General features: G+C 41.3%; 9 protein-coding genes across 9 annotated transcripts; 4 read left to right on the top strand and 5 right to left on the bottom strand.

Annotated features, from left to right (window-relative positions):
• Positions 1 to 656: 656 nt before the first annotated feature.
• On the bottom strand, positions 657 to 2504 carry AWJ20_3013 (uncharacterized protein; the record flags this gene model as incomplete). Its single annotated transcript, XM_018880002.1, has 1 exon — positions 657 to 2504. One exon carries the CDS (start codon positions 2502 to 2504, stop codon positions 657 to 659), a length of 1848 nt encoding a protein of 615 aa, XP_018737863.1.
• Positions 2505 to 3317: 813 nt separating this feature from the next.
• SPT15 (TATA-binding protein) lies at positions 3318 to 3731 on the bottom strand (the record flags this gene model as incomplete). The annotated part of the gene is made up of 1 exon (XM_018880001.1): positions 3318 to 3731. The coding sequence occupies one exon, from the start codon at positions 3729 to 3731 to the stop codon at positions 3318 to 3320; it is 414 nt and encodes a 137-aa protein (XP_018737862.1).
• Positions 3732 to 3871: 140 nt separating this feature from the next.
• Positions 3872 to 4150, bottom strand: SPT15 (TATA-binding protein; the record flags this gene model as incomplete). Its single annotated transcript, XM_018880000.1, has 1 exon — positions 3872 to 4150. One exon carries the CDS (start codon positions 4148 to 4150, stop codon positions 3872 to 3874), a length of 279 nt encoding a protein of 92 aa, XP_018737861.1.
• A 3749-nt stretch (positions 4151 to 7899) lies between these two features.
• AWJ20_3010 (uncharacterized protein) lies at positions 7900 to 8841 on the bottom strand (the record flags this gene model as incomplete). Its single annotated transcript, XM_018879999.1, has 1 exon — positions 7900 to 8841. One exon carries the CDS (start codon positions 8839 to 8841, stop codon positions 7900 to 7902), a length of 942 nt encoding a protein of 313 aa, XP_018737860.1.
• Positions 8842 to 9192: 351 nt separating this feature from the next.
• Positions 9193 to 10293, top strand: AWJ20_3009 (uncharacterized protein; the record flags this gene model as incomplete). Its single annotated transcript, XM_018879997.1, has 1 exon — positions 9193 to 10293. One exon carries the CDS (start codon positions 9193 to 9195, stop codon positions 10291 to 10293), a length of 1101 nt encoding a protein of 366 aa, XP_018737859.1.
• Positions 10294 to 10935: 642 nt separating this feature from the next.
• Positions 10936 to 15462, bottom strand: AWJ20_3008 (uncharacterized protein; the record flags this gene model as incomplete). The annotated part of the gene is made up of 1 exon (XM_018879996.1): positions 10936 to 15462. The coding sequence occupies one exon, from the start codon at positions 15460 to 15462 to the stop codon at positions 10936 to 10938; it is 4527 nt and encodes a 1508-aa protein (XP_018737858.1).
• A 2935-nt stretch (positions 15463 to 18397) lies between these two features.
• Positions 18398 to 19270, top strand: AWJ20_3007 (uncharacterized protein; the record flags this gene model as incomplete). Its single annotated transcript, XM_018879995.1, has 1 exon — positions 18398 to 19270. One exon carries the CDS (start codon positions 18398 to 18400, stop codon positions 19268 to 19270), a length of 873 nt encoding a protein of 290 aa, XP_018737857.1.
• Positions 19271 to 20722: 1452 nt separating this feature from the next.
• On the top strand, positions 20723 to 21154 carry AWJ20_3006 (uncharacterized protein; the record flags this gene model as incomplete). Its single annotated transcript, XM_018879994.1, has 1 exon — positions 20723 to 21154. One exon carries the CDS (start codon positions 20723 to 20725, stop codon positions 21152 to 21154), a length of 432 nt encoding a protein of 143 aa, XP_018737856.1.
• A 109-nt stretch (positions 21155 to 21263) lies between these two features.
• On the top strand, positions 21264 to 24893 carry SIP3 (Sip3p; the record flags this gene model as incomplete). The annotated part of the gene is made up of 1 exon (XM_018879993.1): positions 21264 to 24893. One exon carries the CDS (start codon positions 21264 to 21266, stop codon positions 24891 to 24893), a length of 3630 nt encoding a protein of 1209 aa, XP_018737855.1.
• Positions 24894 to 24908: the final 15 nt, after the last annotated feature.

The raw sequence follows: 24908 nt of genomic DNA, 5'->3' as shown, positions 1-24908 counted from the left end.
GACTTTCGATATATATATATATATATATATGACTTGATTGTATTTGAATTTGATTTTACATTTTCTAAACTTTCTTATAAACAGTAGATTCTGGTCCACTATTCCCTTAGGCGGGGGTTAGTTTTCTCTGGAAATTCCTGGCTAACTTCGGTCTGCTACCTGTCTGCGTTGATTTGTTATATGCATATTGCGGGGCGCCGCTTGGACATTGAGAGAAAATTGGCCCCGCCCCAGCTGTCTTCAGCACACAGCTTCTCTGAAATAGATCTAAAGGGAGTTCTGGATCACTAGATACTGGTCTGGTTTTAACCACTGGATGTATGGAAAAATTCATATAGATTGGCCAAAGTCGGAGTGGTCGGAGTTCCAATATGCGCTCTCAACCTTGAGTACTGGCGGGGGTGACGGGGGTTGTAAATAGACTACATAGACTATACACCATACAGGCTAGATAGGCTCTGGCTATTGAGTTCCTTCGAAAAAAAAAGCCTCTTGGAACCTTTCGCCGACTCTAATCTAGTAAGTGGGTATAGATTATCTGGCACGTAGAGCAACTGAGTTTGAGCCGGGTCTAAGAGCCAAGAGTTAACTGACCCAGAACCCGGTGCAAGACAAATGTGCAGTAGCAATAAAGTATGTAGATATATACAGATCTATTAACTGGTGGTAATGTTGCCATCATCGCACCAACCATGCACAGGTAGGCAAGAAAGATACTTGCACCAGCTGCAATGTCCACCACCATCGCGGAATTGCCTTATAAGAGTCACGAAGTAGACTATAGCAAGTACAATACAAGCCATGCGTACTAGCACCCAGAGGTACCAAGACCTTGATCGGCCCCTGAAATGATCTTTTGGATGTCTCCAGTCAAATGAAGACGCTCGAAGCTTAGCTCCCTCCTGGGGGTTGATGGCAAATCCTGAACTGAGCCGTATTTTTAATGGAGATCTCAAAATCGCTGTACCGGTCAGGATGCCCATACAAAAACCTCCGATATGCGAGAAATTATCCAGTCCGGGTAGCAGTCCAAGGACAAAACTCACAATTATCTCGCCAATGTGAATGGCAAGATTTCTTTTAGGGGAGGCGTAAAGTTGCCAGTTAAACAGCAGGTCAAGCAAATCAATGGCAATTACTCCAAAGAGGGATCCACTTGCTCCTGTACTGGCAATGCCATCTGGTGTGAAGTTACCACCTAGTACAAATCCTGCAATACCCGATGCAAAGTATACTATGAAGAATCGTACAATTCCAATTTCCCTCTCCAGCTCAGTTCCCAGTTTCAGCTGCAATAAGAGGTTGAAACCTATGTGTACAAATCCAGCGTGCAAAAATATAGGAGTGATGAATCTCCACCACTGGTCTGGAGCTTGTGGTGGAGGCGGCAGGCCCCCCATACCACAGAGCTCACTTAAGGAACAAACATTTGTGTCCGTTGAAGTTGAGTTTGGACATGGGTACGCTAGGCCAGTTACGTCAGTCAGGTTATTGATAAAATGCATGCAAGGAGTGAAACGAGCACCCATGTTTATCATGATGTAGGACGAAGGGCCCACCATGGGATTGAAGGATGGTTGGGTTTGAATAGGTGATCCTGTTAACGAGCCCATTTTCACTAACTCGGCTATGAACACACCTATTTGAATAATGCTGACAGTCCAACAGAACCATGGCAGTTTGAGCCATTTAATCTTGTGGATTCGCTGTCGAACAGCTGTGCGGTTCATGAGACCTGCCGCTGAATCAGATCGTTCTCGCATCTGGCCCCTCTGGCTGATATATCTGTCATCTTCTTCGTCATCTTCATATAGCACAGGAGGGCCCATTGCTCGGCTAGAACGCGCGAACCTATTGCGTGCGTCGTAATAGTCGTCATCCCTGGGGGGTGGTGGCGGAGGTTTATTAGGATCGTAATTACCATCATAAAAGAAAGGGTCATTCGTAACATTGTTGTTGGTGTAGCTTCTGTTCAGCCTGGAAAGAGATCTATCGAGTTTTCTGGCTGGACTAGCCTCGTCATAGTCGAATATCAGGTCGTTACTATTATTAGCATGTGACATGGAGTTTTCAAGTACACCCATACTGGTATATGCATCCTCGTCTTGATTTATTATACTGCTCTGTCTACTGAGTCGGCTGTAACGACTATACCGTGGGTCTTTCGGAGGCGGAGGTGGTGCATCCGGAGACGTAATGATAGGAGCTCCCTTACGACCTATTCCGTCCCTACTCCGTGAAACATCATCTCCCTCTAAACCATCATAGTAGTTTTCGAAATTAAATGAATCCGAAGGCTCGGGGTTATGATTCATTCGATTCGGTGAGTCATGAGGAGGTGGAGGCGGTGGGACATCAGAAGCTATTCCGTTAAAAGGGTCTGTGCTCTCGTCGTAATCAATCTCATGTGAATAGCTATTTTGAGTTGTCCTATGAAAGGGTCGATTTTGCAAAGGTATATTGTTGTCTGACAGTCTGTCTTCCGGGCTATAGTAGTAGCTCATTTTAGAGATAACTTATGAATTCAACAAGTCAATAAATAGCTCTGTTGTCCTAAAGTCTAGGCCATTTGATTGGCAAAACAATCAACAAATTGGAAATATCTTAATATCCTATCCAACAATGAAAAAAGTAAAGACCAAAATCTGACGAATTCCAGTTATGTTACGAGCGAACAGACCTGATATTTCCAAACGAAAATGAAAATAAACAAACTAAACAAAATAAATAACGATGCCAAAAATAAATCCCTGAGCCAAAGCGATTCACGTAATATACAAGTAACGACAAGATCACGTCGTCTTTAACGTGTGCAGATTACAAAGTCACAAGTAAGATCGAAATTAATGCTTCCAATCGTTCTTATACAAACATTACGTTCAAATTTGACCTCATCCAAAATACTGAGCTTTAAATCTGCCATCAGTGCAGGTCCTAAACTATGGAGGCTGCCAGAGTATGCTGATTTGGGTTAGGTTCCTGTGCATCATCACAATCTTCTGCCATGTCCGGCATCGAACACGCACTTCGTATTACAGTACAGATACGGGAAGGTGAATTTCAAGCACCGGAAAAGCATGCGCAACTTGTATATCTGTCAGAAAGGTCGACCCTGGTGTAAACAAAATCAATACAACAAAAAAAGGAAAGCATGTATATCAGAGCGCTCTCATAAATAATAATTTAATATACATACAAACAAAAACAATATAAAACAAATAGAATCATTTTTCTCATTAAAATTTTGGATTGATTTTTGGGATTTCTTCACATCTTACTTCCCCCTCATAACGCTCTCTTGTTTTTTACAAGCCAGATCAAGCCTTACGGAATTCACTCAATACAGGGTAAATGGCTTCAAAAGCAGCATAGATTTCCTCTCTTTGCTTCGCACCAGTAAGAACAATCTTACCTGACACAAAAATCAAGAGCACAATCTTGGGCTTAACCATTCGGTAAATCAAACCTGGAAACAACTCAGGCTCATAACTACTGAAAGTACCGTGGCTGAAGGCCAAACCTTCTAAACGAATTGGGAACTTCACGTCACAACTTCCGACAATGTTCTGGATTTTGAAATCAGTAAACTTAGCATCAAATCCAAGCTTTTGAATGATTCTTGCATACTTTCTGGAAGCCAACTTAGAATCGTCCTCACTCTTCGCACCAGTCACAACCATCTTACCAGATGCGAAAATCAAAGCAGTGGTCTTTGGCTCACGAATACGCATGATTACAGCAGCAAAACGCTTATCATAGTTAGTATTGTAGACACAACACATAAAATCTAAATATATCCATAGCCAGTGCAATTGAGCAACGCCCAAACCACTGATACTTTAGACATAAGCAGATCAAGCCAGCTCAATGTTCAGTCACCTACCTTCGGATTGTACTCAGCATTTCGTGCATGTAACGCAATTGTCTTCAAATCCAATCGACAATCCAAGTTAACTGTTGCCACAATATTTTGAAGTGTGGGAACAATACCCGATGCCGAGTCATCTCCTTCAAGTCCCTCCCCTTTAACATTGATATCCTTCTGTTCTTCAACTTTTAGAGATTCAACGGCGCCTGGAAACGAGAGCGATGTTGGCGAAACAAAGGCCTTGGCTTGTGCTGCGGTGGTAGGAACTGCCAGAGTCTCCATCTTGTATATTAATTTGATAGCAAGAAAATAGTAGAAACTTTTTTTTAGTCAGACAATTTATGATGTAGTTCACAGCAGACAACTGTAAACTCAAACTTTTGATCAATCAACTGGAAAAAACGCCACTGGTTACCCAAACACTAATAGCTATCTACGACTTGACGATAATAAAAAAAAACCACAAATGAAATAGAGTAAAACAACTTAATGCAACCCTATGATAAATAAATAATACGAAGAGATTCAAACGTCTAAGGTGTCTTCTCTTTCTCTTTGTCGTAATCTATTGTGTCACAATCTATACGACAACAATCAAATCGCCCACAACAAAGATATACTTGATCACTCAAATCAAACAAGAAGATAGAAGATCAATTATGATTTTCTTGGAAAAATCTTCAAATAAATAAATGCAAATTTAAATGATAATCAGTAAGATCAAATCAATTCCCACAGAGTACGTGTAATTGATTTGATGCACTAACGATTATCTTTCAGCTTGCAACCTAAAGGGTTAGGGTAGTCTTCACGGTTTTTTGTTTTTAAAAACTCCCAACGGGCGGCGTGGCTGCTCCTTATATATTCGTGAGTTTTCAGGGTTAGGGTGTAGGGAAAAGAAAATCGAAGAAAGAAAAAAACTGCAAAAAGGGGCAAAGCCGCACATAAGTTGCAATGTATTTTTCCCAATTTGGATGATAACAACGCTAGAGGCGATAAGATAAAGATTGTGCAAACCTTGACGAAGTAGAACGTTGACATTACTAAGATATACTGTGAGTTACGGGTCATCACGATTTAGCTGGAAGGAAAATGCTTTATACTCTTCCATTATCTGGAAGCTCACAAGGTTATTCTAGTAAGGCTAAAAATAACTTGGGACTGGCTATTAGAACCGTCCTAGATATAGCATGGTAACTAGAAGCCTCTGTCAGTAGAGGACTGCTCTCACAGTCAAGAGTCTCTCGGTAATAATGTATATAACTGGCCTTCATACTGAAGAATGCCGCTTTCAGGAAAAAATACTTTCTTGGTACTCTCAATCTATTGTAGGGGTTATCTTTGGGCTCCTCGAAATCCAAATCACATGATGATACGCAAGTTGTTGCAGCGATGATCTTCTCGCAATGCAAAATGTAAGTCGAAAGCAAGCCTTTTCATGGTGTTCTCTCTCTAATCACTTGAATTAGCTTCGACACTCTACTTTTTCCCTCGGTAGATTGATTTTTTCCTCTTGACAAAGCCTTGAAACCTTTGGTTTAGAATATGAAATATCTTATCCTAATGTTCGACAAGAAGATCTCTTTACTATTCCACTGTACACACGAGATTTAGCGGACGTATAAAGACCCACTTAAATGATTTTACAATAATCCTCTGACTTGAAATGCGACGGTAATGGACGGTTAACAGCACTGTTTTTTTTTCTTATTATTATCATGGGATCAGGGGTTGGTTTCACTATACCCATTCAGGGTCAATTGACCTTTGGATTGAGTACAATACCCCAACCCAGGAACAATGTGAACCTGATAAGTGCGTATATCGAGATACATACGACTACTGATAGTTGTGATGTGATTACTATGGATAAAATAGATGGCAATACTATCAATCTTTTAGCAGTCGCTAACGAATATGTAGCGGAAGCAAGTCGTCATACGGGAAAGTTACGACAGCAGCTTGTTGATTTAGCCGTAGCAATTTTCAAAAGTGTATTGGAAGAACCTGCGCACTTAGGCTTGGAAACAGAAATATCTATTCACATATCTCTGGCACACCTGCTAGTGATTGACGATAGCTCTAAAAAGTACATAGCCGAAGATGAAACTTTGAAGATAATCCATAATGGAATTTTGCTATGTACGCGTGCAAAGGCCTTCGACAAAATAATTCAATTAAGGATTCTAGAGATCCGTGCTGCTCATGCGCAGGGGAAATATAAGTTGGCCACCAATTCTCTCAAAACTAGTTATGAAAGTATAGAGAAAACGATCAAGTTAGAAATAAGCCTCGGATTTGCTGTCCAGAATGCCGCCCATAACCCCAACATGCAAAATTATAGCGACCAAGAATTGGCCAATTATATTTATCGAGTAAACAAGAAAGTCCCTCTGGCCGTCAATTATCTCTATCTCCTAATGTTTCTAGGCGCCGAGTTATTTCCAAATAACTTATTGTATGCCGAAAGACTAAATTACCTGGTAGAATTTAGAGGGATAACTCACAATCCTTCACATGATAAGGGCGATTTGTTGATAAGCAAAACAATATCGGGCATCAATAAAGCAACACCTCCAATAATTTTGGTTTTGGGCTATATCATCCGATCATATTTATTAATCAAAGGTATGAAAATTGCTGAGGCAGGGAGATTTTTAAATGCATTTGTTAAAAGCCCATTTTTTCACACAATTCTTTCACGACAAGACTTGAAACCACTTTTGCTCATGTATTATACAGGAAGATTGATGTGTCAGATTCATGCTACTGGCAACAATTCAAAATTGAATGATATACTTGTTAACTTTAAAGCGATCATCAAAATTCTGAAGGAACAACATTTAAATTTGTCATTCACAACCAATATAAATGACCAACAACAGACGGAAACTTCTGACCCATTTTTCGAAATATCGATCGCATGGGCTAATTTCGGCTTTTCAATAGAAAGTCCGTTCCAGAATCTTGAGAATCTGGAAACTTATGTTGAAAGTATTGTCAAATGGGTCGGAGGATATCCTGACAAGGCGGCTGAGGGATTTGATAAACTTGCTGGCCATTATAAGCATCTATACGATCCTGATAAATCTTACCCGTTAGATTCTTTACCACTCCAGTTAGGATTTGCGATAAGATGGCTGCAATGTTTGTCAAGATTTATTCCCAATAACACCAAACTTCTGCAACAGACCCCTGATATAATCGACTCATTGTACCCCAAGTTCGACAGCGATAATCCGGATAACAAATTGTATTTGAACCATTGTAAACTTCTCGAAGGTATTTACCTACAATCTCTGGGCTATTTCTATCAAGCTTACATCAATTATACGGATATCATTCAAAGCGCGAGCGATTTTTTAACTGTTGAGCCACGAGACAGGGAGAAGCAACTCGTTCGATATCCTGATCGGGAGGTTATTGCACTTGCGATCACATTTGCTTTTGCGCTATTGGGTCCTGATGACACTATTTATCTCCCTAATATTCTTCCCTACACAGAATTCATGAATACTTACTGCAAAACGGAAGAAAGTCAAGCGATATCCAGACTGTGGAGTTTGGTGAGGTTTGAAAGTCAGTCTATAGTTACAGATTCTGTTCAACGAGGACTTCTGTCGCAAAAATTGATTGATATGACTTATCTGCCCAAGAGGAATGACGATGTGCCACCGAATTTTGCTGACACTGCTTGTTATTATATATTCGGCAAATACCCGGCAAACAGTGCGAAGTCTATGACGTATAGCGAGGTAATGGTGAAATTTGCATACCGCCATGCCCCTGATATATGGAAACTACTGTTGGGAGAAGTTCTTACTCAGAGAAATATGGCTTCTGGAAAGACCAAGTTAGCTGACGAGCAGAAACGTTTAGATGATCAAATATTTGAAAAATTGCGACCAAATTTGCTTAGCTATCAAGAGCACCTTCAGCAGGATGGTCCAGAATTTCGTATCTGAGTTAATACCTCGATGCCTACATGTGCTGTTTATGTAATAATATCAATTAATAAATAGTTTGTAACTTCAAGCGTAGCTATTAACCAGGGCGAGATATTCACTTCGACGACGGCCCACATTCATTCTTTCCATACCGTTATCTCTAGCCTCCTGGACTTCGACGTCGTCATCAAATTGGCTTCGTAGTTCAGTATTGTGCTTCCAATATGTGTTATGCTTGTTCCTATAATAATCCGACTCTCTAACTACGGAGCGAAGAGCATTCTCCACCTGAGACTTATGTACAGCATCGTTTAGTAAATCTCGTGCGGCAATCAACTTAGTATCAACTGGGTCTTCTGTGTCGAAGAGGCGACCAGTGCCCGCAAGGAAATACAACAAAGCCATAACCCCATTATAAGCAAACAAGATGTATCCACGATACATAAACTGACGCCAATAAAACCAATCGGGGTTGGTAAGTTCGGAATTTTCAGTATATGAATAAGTTGCGAAGCCATATAGGTCGTATGCCGCAGCAAGAGCCAGACAAATAATGGCTGGGGTTCGCAAGTTTCGTGTTTCCTTAGTCCAAAGCGATGTACTGAATAGGGTCACTGCCGCATTGACAATATAGGGCCAGAGAACTTCTGGTGCAATATACTGGATTAACTGATAGCGAGTGTGTTCGTCAACATAAATTTCACTAGACAACTTGAAATCACACCAAACACACTCACCTATACTAGGACCAAACACAGTGTACAAAGCCCTAAACGGTTGCTGTTCAAACCGCGACATCAGCAATTCATATTTAGATGCATCGACCCCTTGCAATCGCCTCAGTCGTGATGCTATCACGTTCCCTGCTGTCTGAATCCGTCCCCCAACCAACTTTATCACATTCACTCTTGACGAGAGGAGATACCGCGTGTAGATAATCTGGACAACTCCAGTAAATATAGAGATGACAACCGCTAGAAATATGGGTATAGTCAATGTTCGAGCCACACGTCTCTTACGGGTCATGATTGCACTGTATAGCCTAGGGAGGATGAACTGGGCCAAAATGATCATCAGTCCCTTAGACTGCTTTAGAGTCTGTATTAGCTCTACTACAGCGTCACCAGACATGATAAGTTAATAAAACGTGCAAAAATTATCCGTACTTATATTGAATGATCAAAAGACTGTTTACTTAATTATATCTCGCTGATAATGATGGATGATCTATACGTGTAATGCAGGGCTACGCTATGCACCGACCCTTTAGTATCATAGATTTGCTTATAAGAATTATTTGGAATCCACCCAGGTTAATACGCGACTTTCGAGACATAACACAGACTGTACAATTATATCCCAATATCAAAAAATACGATGACTGACGAAATCTCTCAACTAAATAACCTTAAAGTGGTTGATCTAAAAAATAGATTGAAAAATTTAGGTTTGAGCACTGCTGGTCTAAAGCAGCAGTTGGTGGATAGACTTGCTGAAGCACTCCAGCCCAAAGCTGGCGATGTAGAGCAAACTGAAGAAGAAACCGGTGAGGTGCAACAAGATGAGTTAGAAAATGAAAATGAAAATGAAAATAAGAAGACCGATGACAGGGCAGTTGAAACCGAAACACCAACACTCAGCGCGCGTGAGAACCAAGATGAGCAGGAGCCAGAAATTGCAGCAAATGGAACCGAAGACCCCAGTGCAACGGATGCTGAGAAAAACGATCCCAACGATGACACAAAACTTTCTAAGAGCGGTTCGAATGGTGAAGAGTCTTTGAGTGCGTTGGCCAATGGAGAACAGGCAGAAGATACTGGTATACCAGAAACTACAAGCACTGATGCAGAACAGCTAAACTCCTTTAAAAGGGCTTCATCTCCGACTCTAGATGATACATCTGCGCCTGCTCCTAAAAAGGCGCGAAGCCATGGAGCAGCCATTCACCCAGCGACGAACACGCTTTATGTGAGCAACCTCTCGAGACCATTAGTATCCTCAGCATTTCAGGAGTATGTTGAGGGTGTTGCTGAAGAATCAGCATCATATTTCTGGATGGATAAACTAAAAACTCACTGTTTTGTCACATTCTCATCAACAGAAGTTGCAACGAGAGCGCGCACTGCGATTCACAGGAGCCGATATCCTAGTGGTGAGTTGTCAAGAAAGCAACTTTTTGCTGACTTTATTCCTGAAGAAACTGCTCATAAATTTGCTGAAGAAGCTGATGACTCCAAAGGTCCATGGCGTAAGATGAAAGTTCTGTACACCGTCAATGACACAGGTGTAGAGCTAACACTAGTTCCTCACAGTACCAAAGTAAATAAGCCGAACGCCAATGGACACAGTCAAACTAAGGCTTTACCTAGTGGCCCCAGTAATTCAAGCGTTGCGAAGCCCAGAAGCGATTCAAGGAGGGGCTTGCCCATTCTATGGACGAGGACAAATCCTTCGATTAAATTTAGAGAAGCGCGTTAAGCTCAAGGAATGCATGAACTTTGAATTATGTCTTTGTATAATTTAGGCGGTACTTTGAGCTGGGCGGTAGGAGTGCCTGCTGAAAGATGCAATGGCTCATGCCATTCACAAATGTTGTACTATAATGTGACGTATGGTAATTCCAGAATTCACAGCTATGTTTGACAAAATTAAGGTGTGTCTTCTCTATTTAATATCCAGACCATGTCTTGGGGGTCAATATGAATAGCTGAAATCATTCCCTAGGCATCTCCCAGCAAGCTTGCTAAGAAAATATTGCCAGGCTTATAGAATCGTCATGATCTTGGCTGATAATTTAGATACATAAGTACCAACTCTGCTGTACATGATCACTAAACCAAAGAAAAAAAATACAAATCCCTTATGTGTAGGCGAACTGAGATGGTTCATACAGCCTGGTCAACACATCTGTCCTGAGAATCCCGATCTGTAATTCTTTGGAGGAAGCCGTCAATATATGCTGACCGCTAACCGTGACCAACACCCCCCTTCAGAGCCGATTAGTCAATTCTGACACAAGCATTGCTTTCCCGTTAATTTCCCCGCTCATCCGATATGGCAGAGCAACAAGCGAGAACTCTGTTTTAAAACAATAAATAATTCATAACAAAAATCTACAGACTAAAAACGTATCTTCTTTTTGGGTGACGAACTCTCTTCGCAGTCCACGACATGGTCACTGAAAGACACAGGTTTTCGCCTTTTAGAAGGTGATTGACTAGCACCTCTTTTCTTTACCGGAGACGTTGACGGCGATATTACAGCTTTCATTTTTATTTTCACATCGTCATCCAATTTTCCTTGTATCCATTCTATAATATCAGCGCTAGTACTATCTCCTTCGACTTCAATCAACAACTGCCAGATTAATAATAAATTCTCCTTTCTCGACATGACTTCAACTCTGCTAGCAACAAGTGCATCAATATCTAACTCAAAATCTTCTCGTAACTCAATTTTGAAGTCTCTTGAGCCCTTTTTCTCCGTGTAATCTTTGACTTTGCTTTCAGGGATATCATAAGCTATCTTTAAAAACTCCCTGAATCTAACCAACAATAAGAACAAACATGCGGCTTCGCCCAAGCAATTCCATCTTTCGTCACTAACCTTATCACCTTGACCAGAATCATACAAAGCAGTGATTGCAACTGCAAAATCAGCACCCATGGTCGACAAGATATGATTAACTTCAACAATAATTCGTAAAACTTCCTCTCCTTCTGCAAAAACCAGATCAGCCAGACCGTAACAAACAAATGTTGCGTAGTTCAAATTTTCTTTTAAAAAAGCTAAATCTCTGACTGGGTCGCCATCCTTCTCCCAATTTATCACTATCTTTCTCATCAGACTATCTAAAAATCCCCGTCTACCTTTTTTCTCCTTCAATATTGACCAAATTATACGGAACGGCCCAACAGTTCCGTTGTTGTTAAACCGTCCAAGAAACCTTCCAGGGACATTTCGATGGCAACGTGCCGCCAACTTGATACCCTCAGCATAGATCTGTTCTACCCGGGATTGAAACTTTTCATGTATCCTCTCGTGTGCTAATTTTGCTCCATGAACCACTTGTCGCGAGCTACTTGCTTCCAATGCAACAATAACTTTAGCTGACCGATTAGGATCAGCGAAATTTTGCCGAATCGAAGCTGACAACGTCTCAGCAGCCCACTGTGAATACTCTGGATCTGTGGAAAGTGAAGCCTTGAGGATACAATCTAAGTAAGCTTGAATAATGCTCGAAGTGGCTGCATCTCGAAACGTATTCTGCGCCCGACCCTGCAAACTATCTAAATCAATCACTGCCTTATCCTTACTAGAGGATTTGTTGTTATCTCGGGCCCTCTCAATCAACTTCAAATTAGCTGCTTCTTCTTCCAATCTCAGAAGTTCGTCTATCGTTTTGAGAACAAGTAATTTTTCGTCTAGGTATCGAACCTCAGCAGAGTTCTTTTCGAAGAAATCTTCATGGTCAATCTCATATTTACTGTTCGAAAGCATTACTCTATCGTACAACAGTTTCACGTCACGAATTTTGGTAAAAATTCCCGGTTCGCCAATCAGTATGGTTCCTATAGCACGGAGAGCAACCTTTCTAATTGAAATATCAACTGCAGGCTTCACAAATGGTATCAAATAATGACCTACAACAAGTTCCGACATTGTGCTGTATTGACCCTTTGACGGAGATGCTTTTTCCACATAACTTTTATCCAAAGGGCAGTAACGGGTGAGATTACTAACGATTCTAGCAATCAGTCTATACTGCTGCATATTCTTCTCGCTCTTCGCAAATAACTGAATATTGCGCTCGAATTTCTTGAGATTCTGGAATGAGTTTGCCAAAAAAAGCCAAATCCGATCCGTGTTCCCCATCAGGTTGCTGCTGATGCTTAGACACACTGCAATATGAATCATATCAGATGGCCGTTTATGACTAGTGAGTTGTATCTTGAGATATTCTTGGAATTTGCTTAAAAAGGATCTGTCCATAACTTTCTTTGTATTTAAACCGTATCTTAAGATTGCCATGGTCTCGGAAACTGTATCAACAGAGACGTCTAGAGAACTGTCCTGCAACAAAGATAGTAAGCTGGAAAGTTGGTCGGCGCTCACCAGAGTTCCATCTGCCTTCGCAAATATTCCTATCAATTTCAAAAAACTTGAGGAATACTGTTTATTCCCATCTCCCAATGCTTGACTATAGTTTTGATGTTCCCTCTCAAATAAAGTGTCCACGAGCTTCTGGGCAGATTTGTTTAGCTCAGGCGTACGCTGCGATCCGGGTCCAAGTATCTTACTGATCGCCAATTCTAAAAATTCTGTGCGATCCCGACCATTGTCAGAGCTATTGAATTCTAATAGAAAGTTCACTTGCAAATGATCTTTCGGAGATTCAAGATCGCGCGGGAATAGATGTCTAGTCAGAGTAGACATCATTGTATCAATGATGCTCTGATCATCATCCTTAAGACCTAGGCAGAAACAGCAAATAATTCCCACTTTTATTTCTTGGTCTTGCGTTAATGTCAATAACCGACTACAATAATCAATCGCCCTTTTCTTAAGTGAGATTCCGGCTGTAGGGTCATTGCACAAGTGACATATGGTTTTATACTTTTCACCTGCATCTTCAGGCTGTAATAGAACTTGGTCGCCAAACACTTCCAAAGCGCCATCGCGAATCGAGGTAGATTCACTTGGACCCAACAAGCGCTGGACTGAGTCCATCAATGATTGGTTCGATAGTAATTCGGAATCTTCTCTACGTAGCCCTTTCAAGACAGAAAACGCTTTGGTCCTAATAGTCGTCTTTTTGCTTATGCAAATAGTATCAATGACATTACGAACAATAATGTCATAGTAGAGTGCAATTGGTCGCAGTGTCAGTAACCTGCTATAACTGGTAGTGACGTCGCCATGACTTGAGTTATGCATGGGAACAAGTGTTATCTGCCCATATGCTCCATTTGATTCGCAGTTGTCAACAAATCTCAAACAGAGCTCCTTAATCTCTTCAGCAACATTGTCAGCTTTGCACAAGGACAATATTTCAAACAAAAACAAACTAGACAGATAAGAATATGAGTTGGAATGAGTACTGGAAACCTGAGGGGCTAAAACAATCTCCATATCGTCCAGGATACCTTTGACTTGACTCACATTAACATTTATGGGGGGCAAAATGGAAATCTTGACCTCTTGAGATTCCAGATGTCTTAAATTTTCTGAAATTATCTTCACTTTGTATAGATAGGGAGCAATCATTCCCAGCACTTCAAAAGCAAAGTTAGCAGAATAAGCAACCTCTGAGGTCGTGTAAGGAAGCAATGTAACGAGAATAATTGTAACCATGATTTCTGCAGCTGGCCAATTTGAATGTCCAAGGACAGTCAAGAAATCTGTTGTCAAAAGCTGGAAAAGCTCTTTATAGGGCTCTTCTTTTGATGCTTTTGGTTCTCCTTTGTCTGGCAAAACCTTTTTTATCAAAAAAGATATTATATAACCTCCAACGCTTTGGGAAATGTTAATTGCATTCGAGCTAGCCGATGCTGTATGCCCGTGCTTGCCCAAAGGATCATCAGTGGACTCAGTTAGATCATCAGATGAGTCATGTGGGATAGTCATTCCACTTATATGGACCATTCTCATAAACATAGCGCTGGGTGACTCTATCGTACCAAGACCACCATCAAGCTGATACGGCTTGGATTTAATTTTCGTGTCGGGAAGGTGAGCATAAGAACGTAGTAGTTTTGTCAGAATATTTGTCCGTTCCTTCGGATAGGATGTGAAAATAGTCAAAATAAGCTCCATACATATTTTCCTCATAGCCTCGATAGAACTTTCACGGAACACGGCTCCTCCAGAAATAGACTTAGTCTTAGTCACTGGGTCCACAAAATAGAACTTTGCTGCTATGTCTTCAATTTTGATCACCGACTTCTCAGGTAATACGCTGTGCCTGAGGTAGCTGTCAATGGAATGGAATATTTCTCTCAAATCTTTGTGAGTTCCTTCTAAAAGCACCTGATTGTTCACTATCATATCATACTCTTTTTGACTCAACGTCGATTTGTCCAAGATTTTCTCCTGAGATAACCGAAGCATCAAATTTATCGATAAATCTTCGAGAAAAGTTGCAATATCTGAGAGGGGCCCTTCTGGAGAATATTTAGGATTTTTTAAGCGCTTGGAATAAATATTGATAAGAAGCTTTGAACATTTGAGTCCCTTTTCAATTGCAGAAAGCATATTAGTACCAATAACCAGTGGATCTTGTTCAGAGAGAATACTGGTCTTATTATCAATTGATCCCATTTCTTCAACAAGAACAATATTACTGCTTACGTGAACAAGCCCTTGAACTAAGACTTCATATAACGTTTTCATAGAGTTCTCATTAATGTGGTCCTCTATCCATTCAGCAGAAATATTTTTGATACATCGTTCGAGGTTTGCAATGGTCTTCAGGGTAAGAGTATGGTAGGTTGGTCCGTAACCTCTTCGATACAATGAATACTCCATAAAACCCCTCTTCACCGCTTCATGGTTATCATCCAATAACCCATGAGCAACCACTGACGTGACAGAAACGAAATACTTTTGATAACCTTCTACCCTCTCCTCTTTCGATGGAGCCGTCATAGCTGGTACGATAGGCACCGCAGTAGAGCCCACTGAAGACTCCGGCCCTTGTCGCAGACTCAACGACTGGCTTAATACTTGCTTCGATGAAGGTGATGATAGCCTGTTGTGTAATGGTGCTCGCTGAGAGAGACTTAGAGATTGGTCAGAAAACGGTTCTACTATATCAACTTTGGATTCTACTATATTTGGCTTTCCCACGATTGCGAACTCATCGAAGTCATCGTCAGATATCGTCGTTGCAACCTTATTCTGTCGCTCTCTTTCGGCCAAATATTTTACCTGTACATTATCTGTTGTATTAGAATCTTGTCCACAGTATTTAGAAATTTCATTTATACTTACCTGCCTCCATTCTTAGTCCTTCCCATACTGCCTTAGCTAACGGGCCTAATTGTAATTCACCACTAGGTTCCAGGTTTCTATCTAGTTAGCATATAGAAATATCACTTCTCCACAGTAGTACCTACCCCCTAAAGTATTTTTTAACTTTCTTGATAATTCTCAGATGTGAGTCGGGGTCCACATTAACAGGCTTTTGAGCAACTTCCGTCCTTTCTACTTGTGAAACTCTTGGCAATTGTAATAATCCGGAGGCTGTTGATAAGAGTTAGTTGAGATTTGAAAACACACAGGCAGACTCCTTACTTACTCATAGGTGATGAAATAACATCAACAAGCGGTGCCATTTTTAACACATCAGCCAGATTATGCGGACGCTCAACTGACCGCCAACTGTGTCCCTTCTTTGGAACGTTTCCATCATGCTCGATGGTCTTCTGTTCAGCATTCTTAGTACCGAGAAGGTTGGTTGATCCACTGTTATTATCTAAATTCACAGGCTTTTCGTTAGCGCTTGCAGTGAAAACAGATCTATGAATTGGATTACCATTGTCTTTAGCCTCGGTCTTCGAGATAAGATCAATGGCTTGAATTGAACTAGTCTGCGTCTTCTCGGGCACGGCATTTACTGGCCAGTCAACGGTCAATGAAGAATTAGGAATCAGAGTCTGATGGTGGTCATTAAACTGTCTTTGATAAGACGGGTGAACTTCTGAGTTGTTGAGGTTCGTAACTGGACTGGCGACAGAGCGTAACCCATGATCTGGTTGTTGATAGCCCCTGAGTGTTTCATATCCCTCGGGGCCCTGTTCTTCATATATCTGAGATGTACCAGGTCGACCATATCGCTCTGATTTATGGACCTGAAGGATGGATTCCTGAGGAGGCAAAGGATTCTGATGATACTCAACTCGTTGAATTTCAGATGGAATTTGAAATGTGGGCTGCTGGTGTGCAACCGATTGAGGTTGATGGCTAGATACAGGGATAGACTGAAATTGTGGCAAACTCTGTATCTCGGAGTTTACCTGCTCTAAATAAGGCTCCTGGCGGCTCTGTTGTTGATACTGGCGTCCAACTTGTTGCTGGTAATGTTGCTCGTAATGATTCTCATACAGCTGTTGAAATCCTTGTCGTTGTTGTGAAAATGAATTTTCTTGAGAAATCTGAGGAATTGGATGCACATCATTTAACAGTCCATTAAAGGTCGTCTCACTATTATCTGTCACATAAAAATATTCCGGCTGGTTTTGTTGATGGTCAGCCCGCGGATTTCGCAGATAGTTATTTGAGAAGGAGTCGACACTTGAATTGGCACCACCAGAAGAATGACTTCGACCAGCCTGACTTTGATAAGGTTGGCTCCGTCCGTTAGGGTCCACGTAGTCATAGCCGTTGAAAGACATGCCTAAAGGAAGGTTGAGCCAAAAAAGGTTCCAACCAGACTCTGACTATCAATCTCCAAATGCCTCTGGAACCAACTCAAACACACTATTTCTATTCCTCCTCCCAAAACCTGGGATCCGGATTCAAACTCATAAAAGAGGTGTTCCCCTTAATAAGAACTATCAATTTAGAACCAAAAACCTAAGAGTTCTTCTGTAAATATAAACTACTACTCCAACTGTGTGAGTTAGGCTATGCCGATGTGTAGACGTCTACAAACCAGTCTGTTTGACATGCATAAATGCTACTAAACGCTAGATACACGTTACAAAATTCAACGGAATTCCATTGTTTTACAATTAATTTCAGAGATAAATATATTTCGTTGGGAAGAGAAGTGAGGTGGAATTCCAGGAAATGAAAAGCTTAAAGTGGCTAGCGAGTTGAAGTTCAAAACAGATCTTGTTTATTTCTTAAAACTGATCTACCAAGCATTATCCTAAAGTAGATACCCCACTCTGACCCCTAGCGAGAAAAACCACATTCAACCTAACTGTTTAGTCAAACTATTCTCATAGATGGCAGACCAATTGATTCGTAGGATATTCTTAGCAGATGTAGACAAGGACGAAGAGTGGTTTACGATTCTTCCTCAAATGAGTAAATCAGACGGCGTGAATCAAGAACTATGTGCATTAATAGGGCTTGTTCTGCGTCAATTTGTTCAGTCTTGGTACTCAAACATTTCTGATGACACACAGTTGGTACTAGAAATCACAAATGTTATTAGCAAGATAACTAGACTTTTGGAGAGACGTTTATTGGAGGTGAGCTATAGTGGTTTATTATCTCAACATGGATGCACTAACATTAGTAGCTGGATTCAGAGACAGTACTGCTTGACGCCATACCGTACCTGTTAGATTGTCATATACACGATTATAGACTGGTAAAAGACCGGAGAAGGTCAGGAATAATAGATCCGGAAAGTGAATCACTTGAAGCTTCTTTTTTAAGACTTCGTCCACATAGGGGACTTGAAAGTGCAGAGAATGAACAACTTTTTTTGAAATTGCTAGCCAAGGGAATAACGTCCGTAATACTGGACGACGACTCTATCCACTCTTCTCCTTCAAGAGCATTAGTCTCTTCGATAGTCAATGACATTGTTCTGAAAAATGCTGTGGAAAAGTTGTCCGAGCCGTGGATGATTGACGACATAATTGTGAAGCTGCTGCCAAGTAAAGTGAATGCACTCAGAGGACCTGGTAACATGAAAGAGAGCGCAGAAATGTATGATGAAAACAAGAACTCTCTTGTTCCACCAATGGAAAGTGACTTCAGACAGCCGATCACTAGCCAGGTTGCGAATCTTTATGGCCAGGTTGTTAGATCCTCCGCCTCAATGTTGGCATCTGTGGGTAAGATCTTGGCATTTTTAATATCATTCGCTTCCTCCAAAAATGATAGTAGTAATGTCAACGACAGTGAACGAGATCCAATCAACAAGCTACCAAATTCTACAGGTGCCTTGGGAAAGATTCATGCTTTTACCCCTCTCACCGATAGGAAGATTTGGGGGCTTTTATCAAACATATCTCATATCAATCAAAGAAATCCGCTACTTTCATCCTCTTTGGCAGCTGCCTCCTTATTATTATCCCGAAGCCAGGTGCTGTCAGACATGTTCTCACGTGCTACATCATACTATCTTAAAAAATATGTCTGCAATGAAATGATGATAACTCGAATTTTGAAGTCAGTACGTCAAAACCTGTTCCCCAATAACGGAAATATGGGTCCTCCTAGAACTGTCCCCACAACAGAAGAACAGATTGAGCTTCACAATCAGGCGATTGAGTCCATAATTCACAATATCCCAGATCGATTGCGACCCTTATTACTGGGATCAAATCCTTATGAGGAACTCGCCGATATTCTTGACGTTTTTAGTGAACAGGCGATTAACAAACATCTCATCTACTCTTTACTTGATTTTATAATACTGAGCATACTCCCAGAGCTAACAGAACAAACTCCTCATCAGCTTTTACAAAAAAGGCTACATAATGACTCATGATTAACTAATCTAATATATCTATATCCTTCATATAGACATATAAGTAGGAGGGATCTTTGCATCCGATCTGCAAGCCCAAACTCATACATGCAATAATGAGAAACCCTGATCGTCAATATGTCCCTTCCATAAACGGTGCTCCCATTTAATGGGCGCCAATACTGATCTCCAAGTTGATTTGGTCTAGAGAATAGTTTAGTGTCAAATGTTTCGACTTAGCGAAAGGAAGTTCGGAACTCCAGTATAGCCTGGAACCCATCCCTGCTCAACATTAATAATTACCAATACTTACTTTGATATCCAGACGATAAGAGTGCAAAGCTATTGGCACTTGCTCGAAAACTTCAGGCCGATTTTTATAATACCGAGTGTCACCAAGAATAGGTGCACCAAGGACTTCGCTCGCATGACGTCGAAGCTGGTGTTTTCGACCCGTTAAAAGTTGAAACGTGCAAAAGGTAGTGGACATGCTGGATGGGAATACCTGAAATCTTGTCAATGCCGGCTTCTCATCAATTTTACTTTCAATTGTGCCACTCGAGAGATTAGCTTTACTACTATCCCAGTGTAAGATACCAGGTTGATTTTTAACCTTTATAATCTCACTAAACGGTAGATCTAATATGGCTATATACTACACAGAATAGTTAGTTAAAGCGACAAGTTGTAAATCTCACTCTTCGTAGGAAACAAATTAGCGAACTTACGGTTTTCTTCAGTGAATATCCCTTGTTGCCCCCCTGCTGAAGACCTCTAGCAAACATCCTTGCTGCTGTTTTACTTGTCGCCAAGATCATAGCTCCAGATGTCTGATAGTCTAACCTATGAACCAGTTTAGGCGAGCAGAAAGGGTCATCCATATGCTTGTTGAAGAGTTCTGGATGATCTCTTCTTATTAAATCCTCTATTGTCGATGGTCTACTTCCATCAGACCGGGATGATGATGAGACTGGCTGGGAATAACATAATGGAATCTTATTCACTACTATGTAATGTGGACACTGATAAAGAATATCTATCAGTTTGGATTTCGTAGTGACCATCCGAGCTTTGATGGTCAGATTGCAGCTACTGTCTGACATAGCAGTGATAAATAGAGTTAAACAAAAACAACAGTTTATGCATAGTTGTTTCAGCGCCATGGCCCCCTTCCATCCTGCTCATCCTAAACTAAAAAACCTGGGGAACCTAGTAGTCTGAGGCAATTTACCAATTTTTTGTACGATTTAGAGTACAAACTCTAACATCCGATACTAATCAGTTTCAAGCGTATTTCAATTGTGCCTGTAATTACCACATTGTAATCCCGTCAGTCTAGCTTGATCTCTGCAAGGCAGACAATAGTGGATATTTCTACTTATCAAATAAACATTGGTTAAACTCGCTAACCAAACAAACCCCAAGATTAATTGAAGCATTTCAAGTCGGTATAGGAATTTATTCTCTCAGAAAATGTCCACGAAGCCACCGGGTCAAACTGCAACAAGTGTCGATACCGGTGCTCCTGCCGAGACTGCCGGGGCCGACATAACGGGTAGCAATAGCACAATATCCCCGCAAAAGACAGCTGAAGGAATCAAAGGTACCCCGGTACCAAAGTTGCAGGTGCCAATTGTTGAGGCTACCAGAAAGCCGTCGTCGAAGAAATCATCTACAGCGAATGAGTCTGATGACAGACCCAGAGATCTACCTGTAACTCTGATTGCTGTTACTTTCAAAGAAGCGGTTCTGGACAGCCCAACTTTCCGTGCATCTATGAATCATGTCAATGAACAGCTGGATAGTTTAGATCGCTGGATTGAGTCCTTTTCTAAGGCACTTAATAAGCTATCTCAAGAAATGGACGGTAGGTTAACTCATTTGGACGCCTGCTCCATAATTTAGTACATTAGACTAACAAAAACATGCAGTACTTCAGGAAAATGCAAACTTCTTAATTTCAAGATTTGTGCCTGACTTTGTCACCCAAGGAATCATTGATCACGATTATACAATGTTAGCATTGAGACGCTACGCAGAGGCCACCCGACACTATTGGGCAACAACCATAAAAATGGTGAAAACCCAGACAGTAAAAACCTTGGGTCCCCTGGCGACTTTTCAGCGAAATGACTTACGAAGTTATAAAGATTGTCGACGTAATTATGATGCTGCTCAATCCAAATACGATAGCATTCTCCAAGCCTACGCAAGTAATTCTAAGAATAAGGAGGCATCTGCTCTAAGAGAAGATGCCTTCCAGCTATCCGAAGTTCGAAAGGCTTACGTTAAGGCTTGTTTTGACTTATCATGTATTGTAGCAGTTGTAGAGCGTCATGTAAATGTCGTTCTAGTGGATACTCTGGTGGATCCATGGATTTTGAGAAGTAAATCTCTTGTTGCTGGAGACCCGACTTATTTCCCTATGGGGGTCGATATGTATAGAATCAAGTCTTGGTCGAAGGCGTTATCGGCGTGTCTTAAGCCTATTGAAGCAGAAATGCTGAGACTACGGCAAGAGATGGAAGAACAAACAATTACTCGTTCTATACCTTCTAGAGACTTGAATGATTATATGCCTCAAAATTCCACCTTGAGTCACTTCGTACCAAACCTGTCGCCTTCTGCTTATGCTAGTAATGAGAAGCATGGTTGGTTGTTTGTAAAGACATCAGCCCGAACTGGAAGACACGTTTGGATCAGAAGATGGGCATTTGTTAAAGGCGGAATTTTCGGCTGGCTTGTTTTGTCTCCATCAAAAACGTTTGTTCAGGAAACCGATAAGATTGGTGTTTTACTTTGCAATGTTAGTCCGGAGCCAAATGAGGATCGTAGGTTTTGTTTTGAAATTCGCACTAAGGACTCCACGTTAGTTCTGCAAGCGGATAGTTTAGCAGAACTCAAGTCATGGCTACAAGTATTTGAGGTCTCGAAGCGAGAAGCAATTGAAAAGATGAAGACCGGCGATGCATCCACAGCATTCCAGCTGATGCATCCTTTAATTCCCGAGTTTGCGTCTGGCTCTAGCCCATACAACGACGAAGAGACAGTTGGGCTGAAGAGTAATAATGGTCCAAATGCCCCTTCCCGGAAATCTACCGATGCTTCGTTCCGACCAGGAACACCGAGCACGGGACAACAACAGCCTATGAGTGGATATTTCTCTGGGGTTGATGCAAATAAACTTCAAACAATGATGAATGCCGGGAAGTCAATGATTTTGTCGTCTCTCTTGGATCCTGGTCAGGGTCAATTTAGTACTCTAGGGACTAGTGAAGCTCCTCTGGCCCCCTTACCTGTTATTAACACACCAATGCCAACTTCGATGACCAAGGAGGCGATAATTGCCAATTCGTTCCTACACCCCACTACCGTACCGTCTGCGTTCACTGCTAACTATTGGGGATCAGTCAATTGGGCATCATACCAAATAGCACATACCAGTACTAGCTCTTTGTCAGATTCTTCAAAATCTTCGGACTCTACTGCTGTTCAGACTCCCGCAAGCTCGATCGAGTTGGTTGAACCTTACCCAGCATTCTATCCCTTAGAATTGCGATCCCAAGATATTCAAATGAGAGCGATATTCCAAGGTCTAGCTGACCCGGACAAAAATGACCGAGTAGTTATGGTGTTCAGAGCACTATTTCGCCCCAATCCAAAGCAAGAGCTGCCTGGAAGAGCGTTTGTCACAACTAAGTTCATATACATGTATTCATGCTCTTTCGGCTTCACCATTTTAGAGAAAAAGCCCATATCACGCATGGTGAGTATCGAGGGTAGTAGTAGTACCGGTTGGGATTCGCTTTACCTGCTTACCGAGAAAGGAGAGAGCTTGTCATGTAGAGTATTCATTGATGCTGGAAGATTAATAAAGCGTCGTGTACAGTATTTGATTGATAATATTTCGGCGGAAGAGCCTGACGGATTAGAGCAAGTCATAACAAAGTTAAGGAAGCTGGGTACAGAAAGACAGAAGAAGATTCAAAAAGCCCTCGATGATATAAAGAACCACAGGGTTTCATTGAGCTCCGATGATGACGATGATATGATGACAGATGATGATGACTACGATGAGGATTACGGTGCTACTAGTAAGAGACTGCTACAAAGGTATCTTTCGCTACAGAACAGCTTGAAACCTAAATCAACTGCCTCAAAAACTGACGAAGTGAATGCTACGTTTATTTCCTCAAAACAACATCCAAATATTGAAAGCAATCTTGCAACTTTGATGGACAGACTGATGCTTGAGCAGATTTATGATGTCCCTGCGAAGGCCCTGTTTCATGTAATGTTTGGGGAGTTATCGCCCGTGTTCAAGTACACTGATTCACCACTTTACAACCGAACCAAACTGGAGGTCAGTCCCTGGCATAAGACAACTTCATCAAGATTGGAAAGGGAAATAACATACTTTTTCAACTCGAAAGGAATTTTGACAGGTAGTCAAGGCTCAAGTAATGAACGTACTACAAATCTGCAGAGAATAGAACGAAAGGATGACAATCTCGTTTACATTGTCTATGATCGCAGAACCCCCTGGGAACTTCCATATGGTGCTACATTCTATGTTACTACGCGTTTCGTAATTCAAGCTACTCGGATATCCCAATGCAAGCTTTCCATTTGGTCCAACATCGAATGGATTAAGTCTGCAGGAATTGCACGCAACGTTGTGGAAAGCCTCGTTTATAACCACTTCATTCAGGAAGCCAAGAATATCAATGAAAGAGTTGCAGAATGCCGTAAGCGTCTGGGCCATCGGGGAATGACAAATACAGCAGTGCGGTTGTTTGGCAAGCTAGGTACTTCAGTCCAGGATGAGACTAGGAGCTCGAATTCAGAGTATAGTGGTGTCGCGGGTCGGCAAGAGCAAAGAGATACCAACCAGACACCAATCTCGGTTACTAAGGAATATCTTATAAAAGCATCTGCTGGTGTACTAGGTGGATGGGTTGTGAGCATCATATCTAACGTGTTTATGGTACTAGGTGGGATTGGGCGCCGAGTGTGGCATGAGATAAGTTTGAGAAAATTTTTAATCTTGTTTCTACTTATATCAATAGGCTGTAATGTGTTCCTTTCAGCAAGGTCTACGGTGGCATATTGGACTGAATCAAGGGCTTATCATTTGTCGAAAGACCTCAATTTAATTCCTAGCTCCAATACTGCGATGCGTCGCACAATCTATTTGGGTGAAATCAGCCAAATAATTAATGATGGTAGAGGGTTCGCCAGAGGAGAAGAGCCCAGCATGTGTCATGATAAATTTAGATCAATAGCATACTATGAACCAATTGATGGGGCTGATCTAGACAAGTTGGATTTTACTGTTGCCGATTTGGACTCACCAAATTTCGAATTGTCTGCCAGATTGAACAGAATAAGAAATGATATTGGTGAAAAGAGAAACGATCTACTTGTAAACTTGCGCCTACTGAACAGGATTGAAGCAGAATCTCTGTTTGCCGAGTGGAGAAGCTGGTTACTTTCCGAATTGAAAACTTGCAAGCTGGCTACCAGGTATACAACCAATATTAGCTCTGACTTGCGATCCCACTTAGATGCTTATTGTGACAGTTGCCTCCAAGAGTGGGAAAGTTCAGTTTCGACGCAGGGCGTCGCCAAAGAGTTTTTGTAATCTATAATTGTATAA

Source organism: Sugiyamaella lignohabitans, chromosome B, assembly GCF_001640025.1.
Source record: "Sugiyamaella lignohabitans strain CBS 10342 chromosome B, complete sequence".
Taxonomy (NCBI): Eukaryota; Fungi; Ascomycota; class Dipodascomycetes; order Dipodascales; family Trichomonascaceae; genus Sugiyamaella; species Sugiyamaella lignohabitans.
The sequence above is the reverse complement of the archived record's forward strand: the minus strand, read 5'-3'. Positions and strand labels throughout refer to the sequence as shown.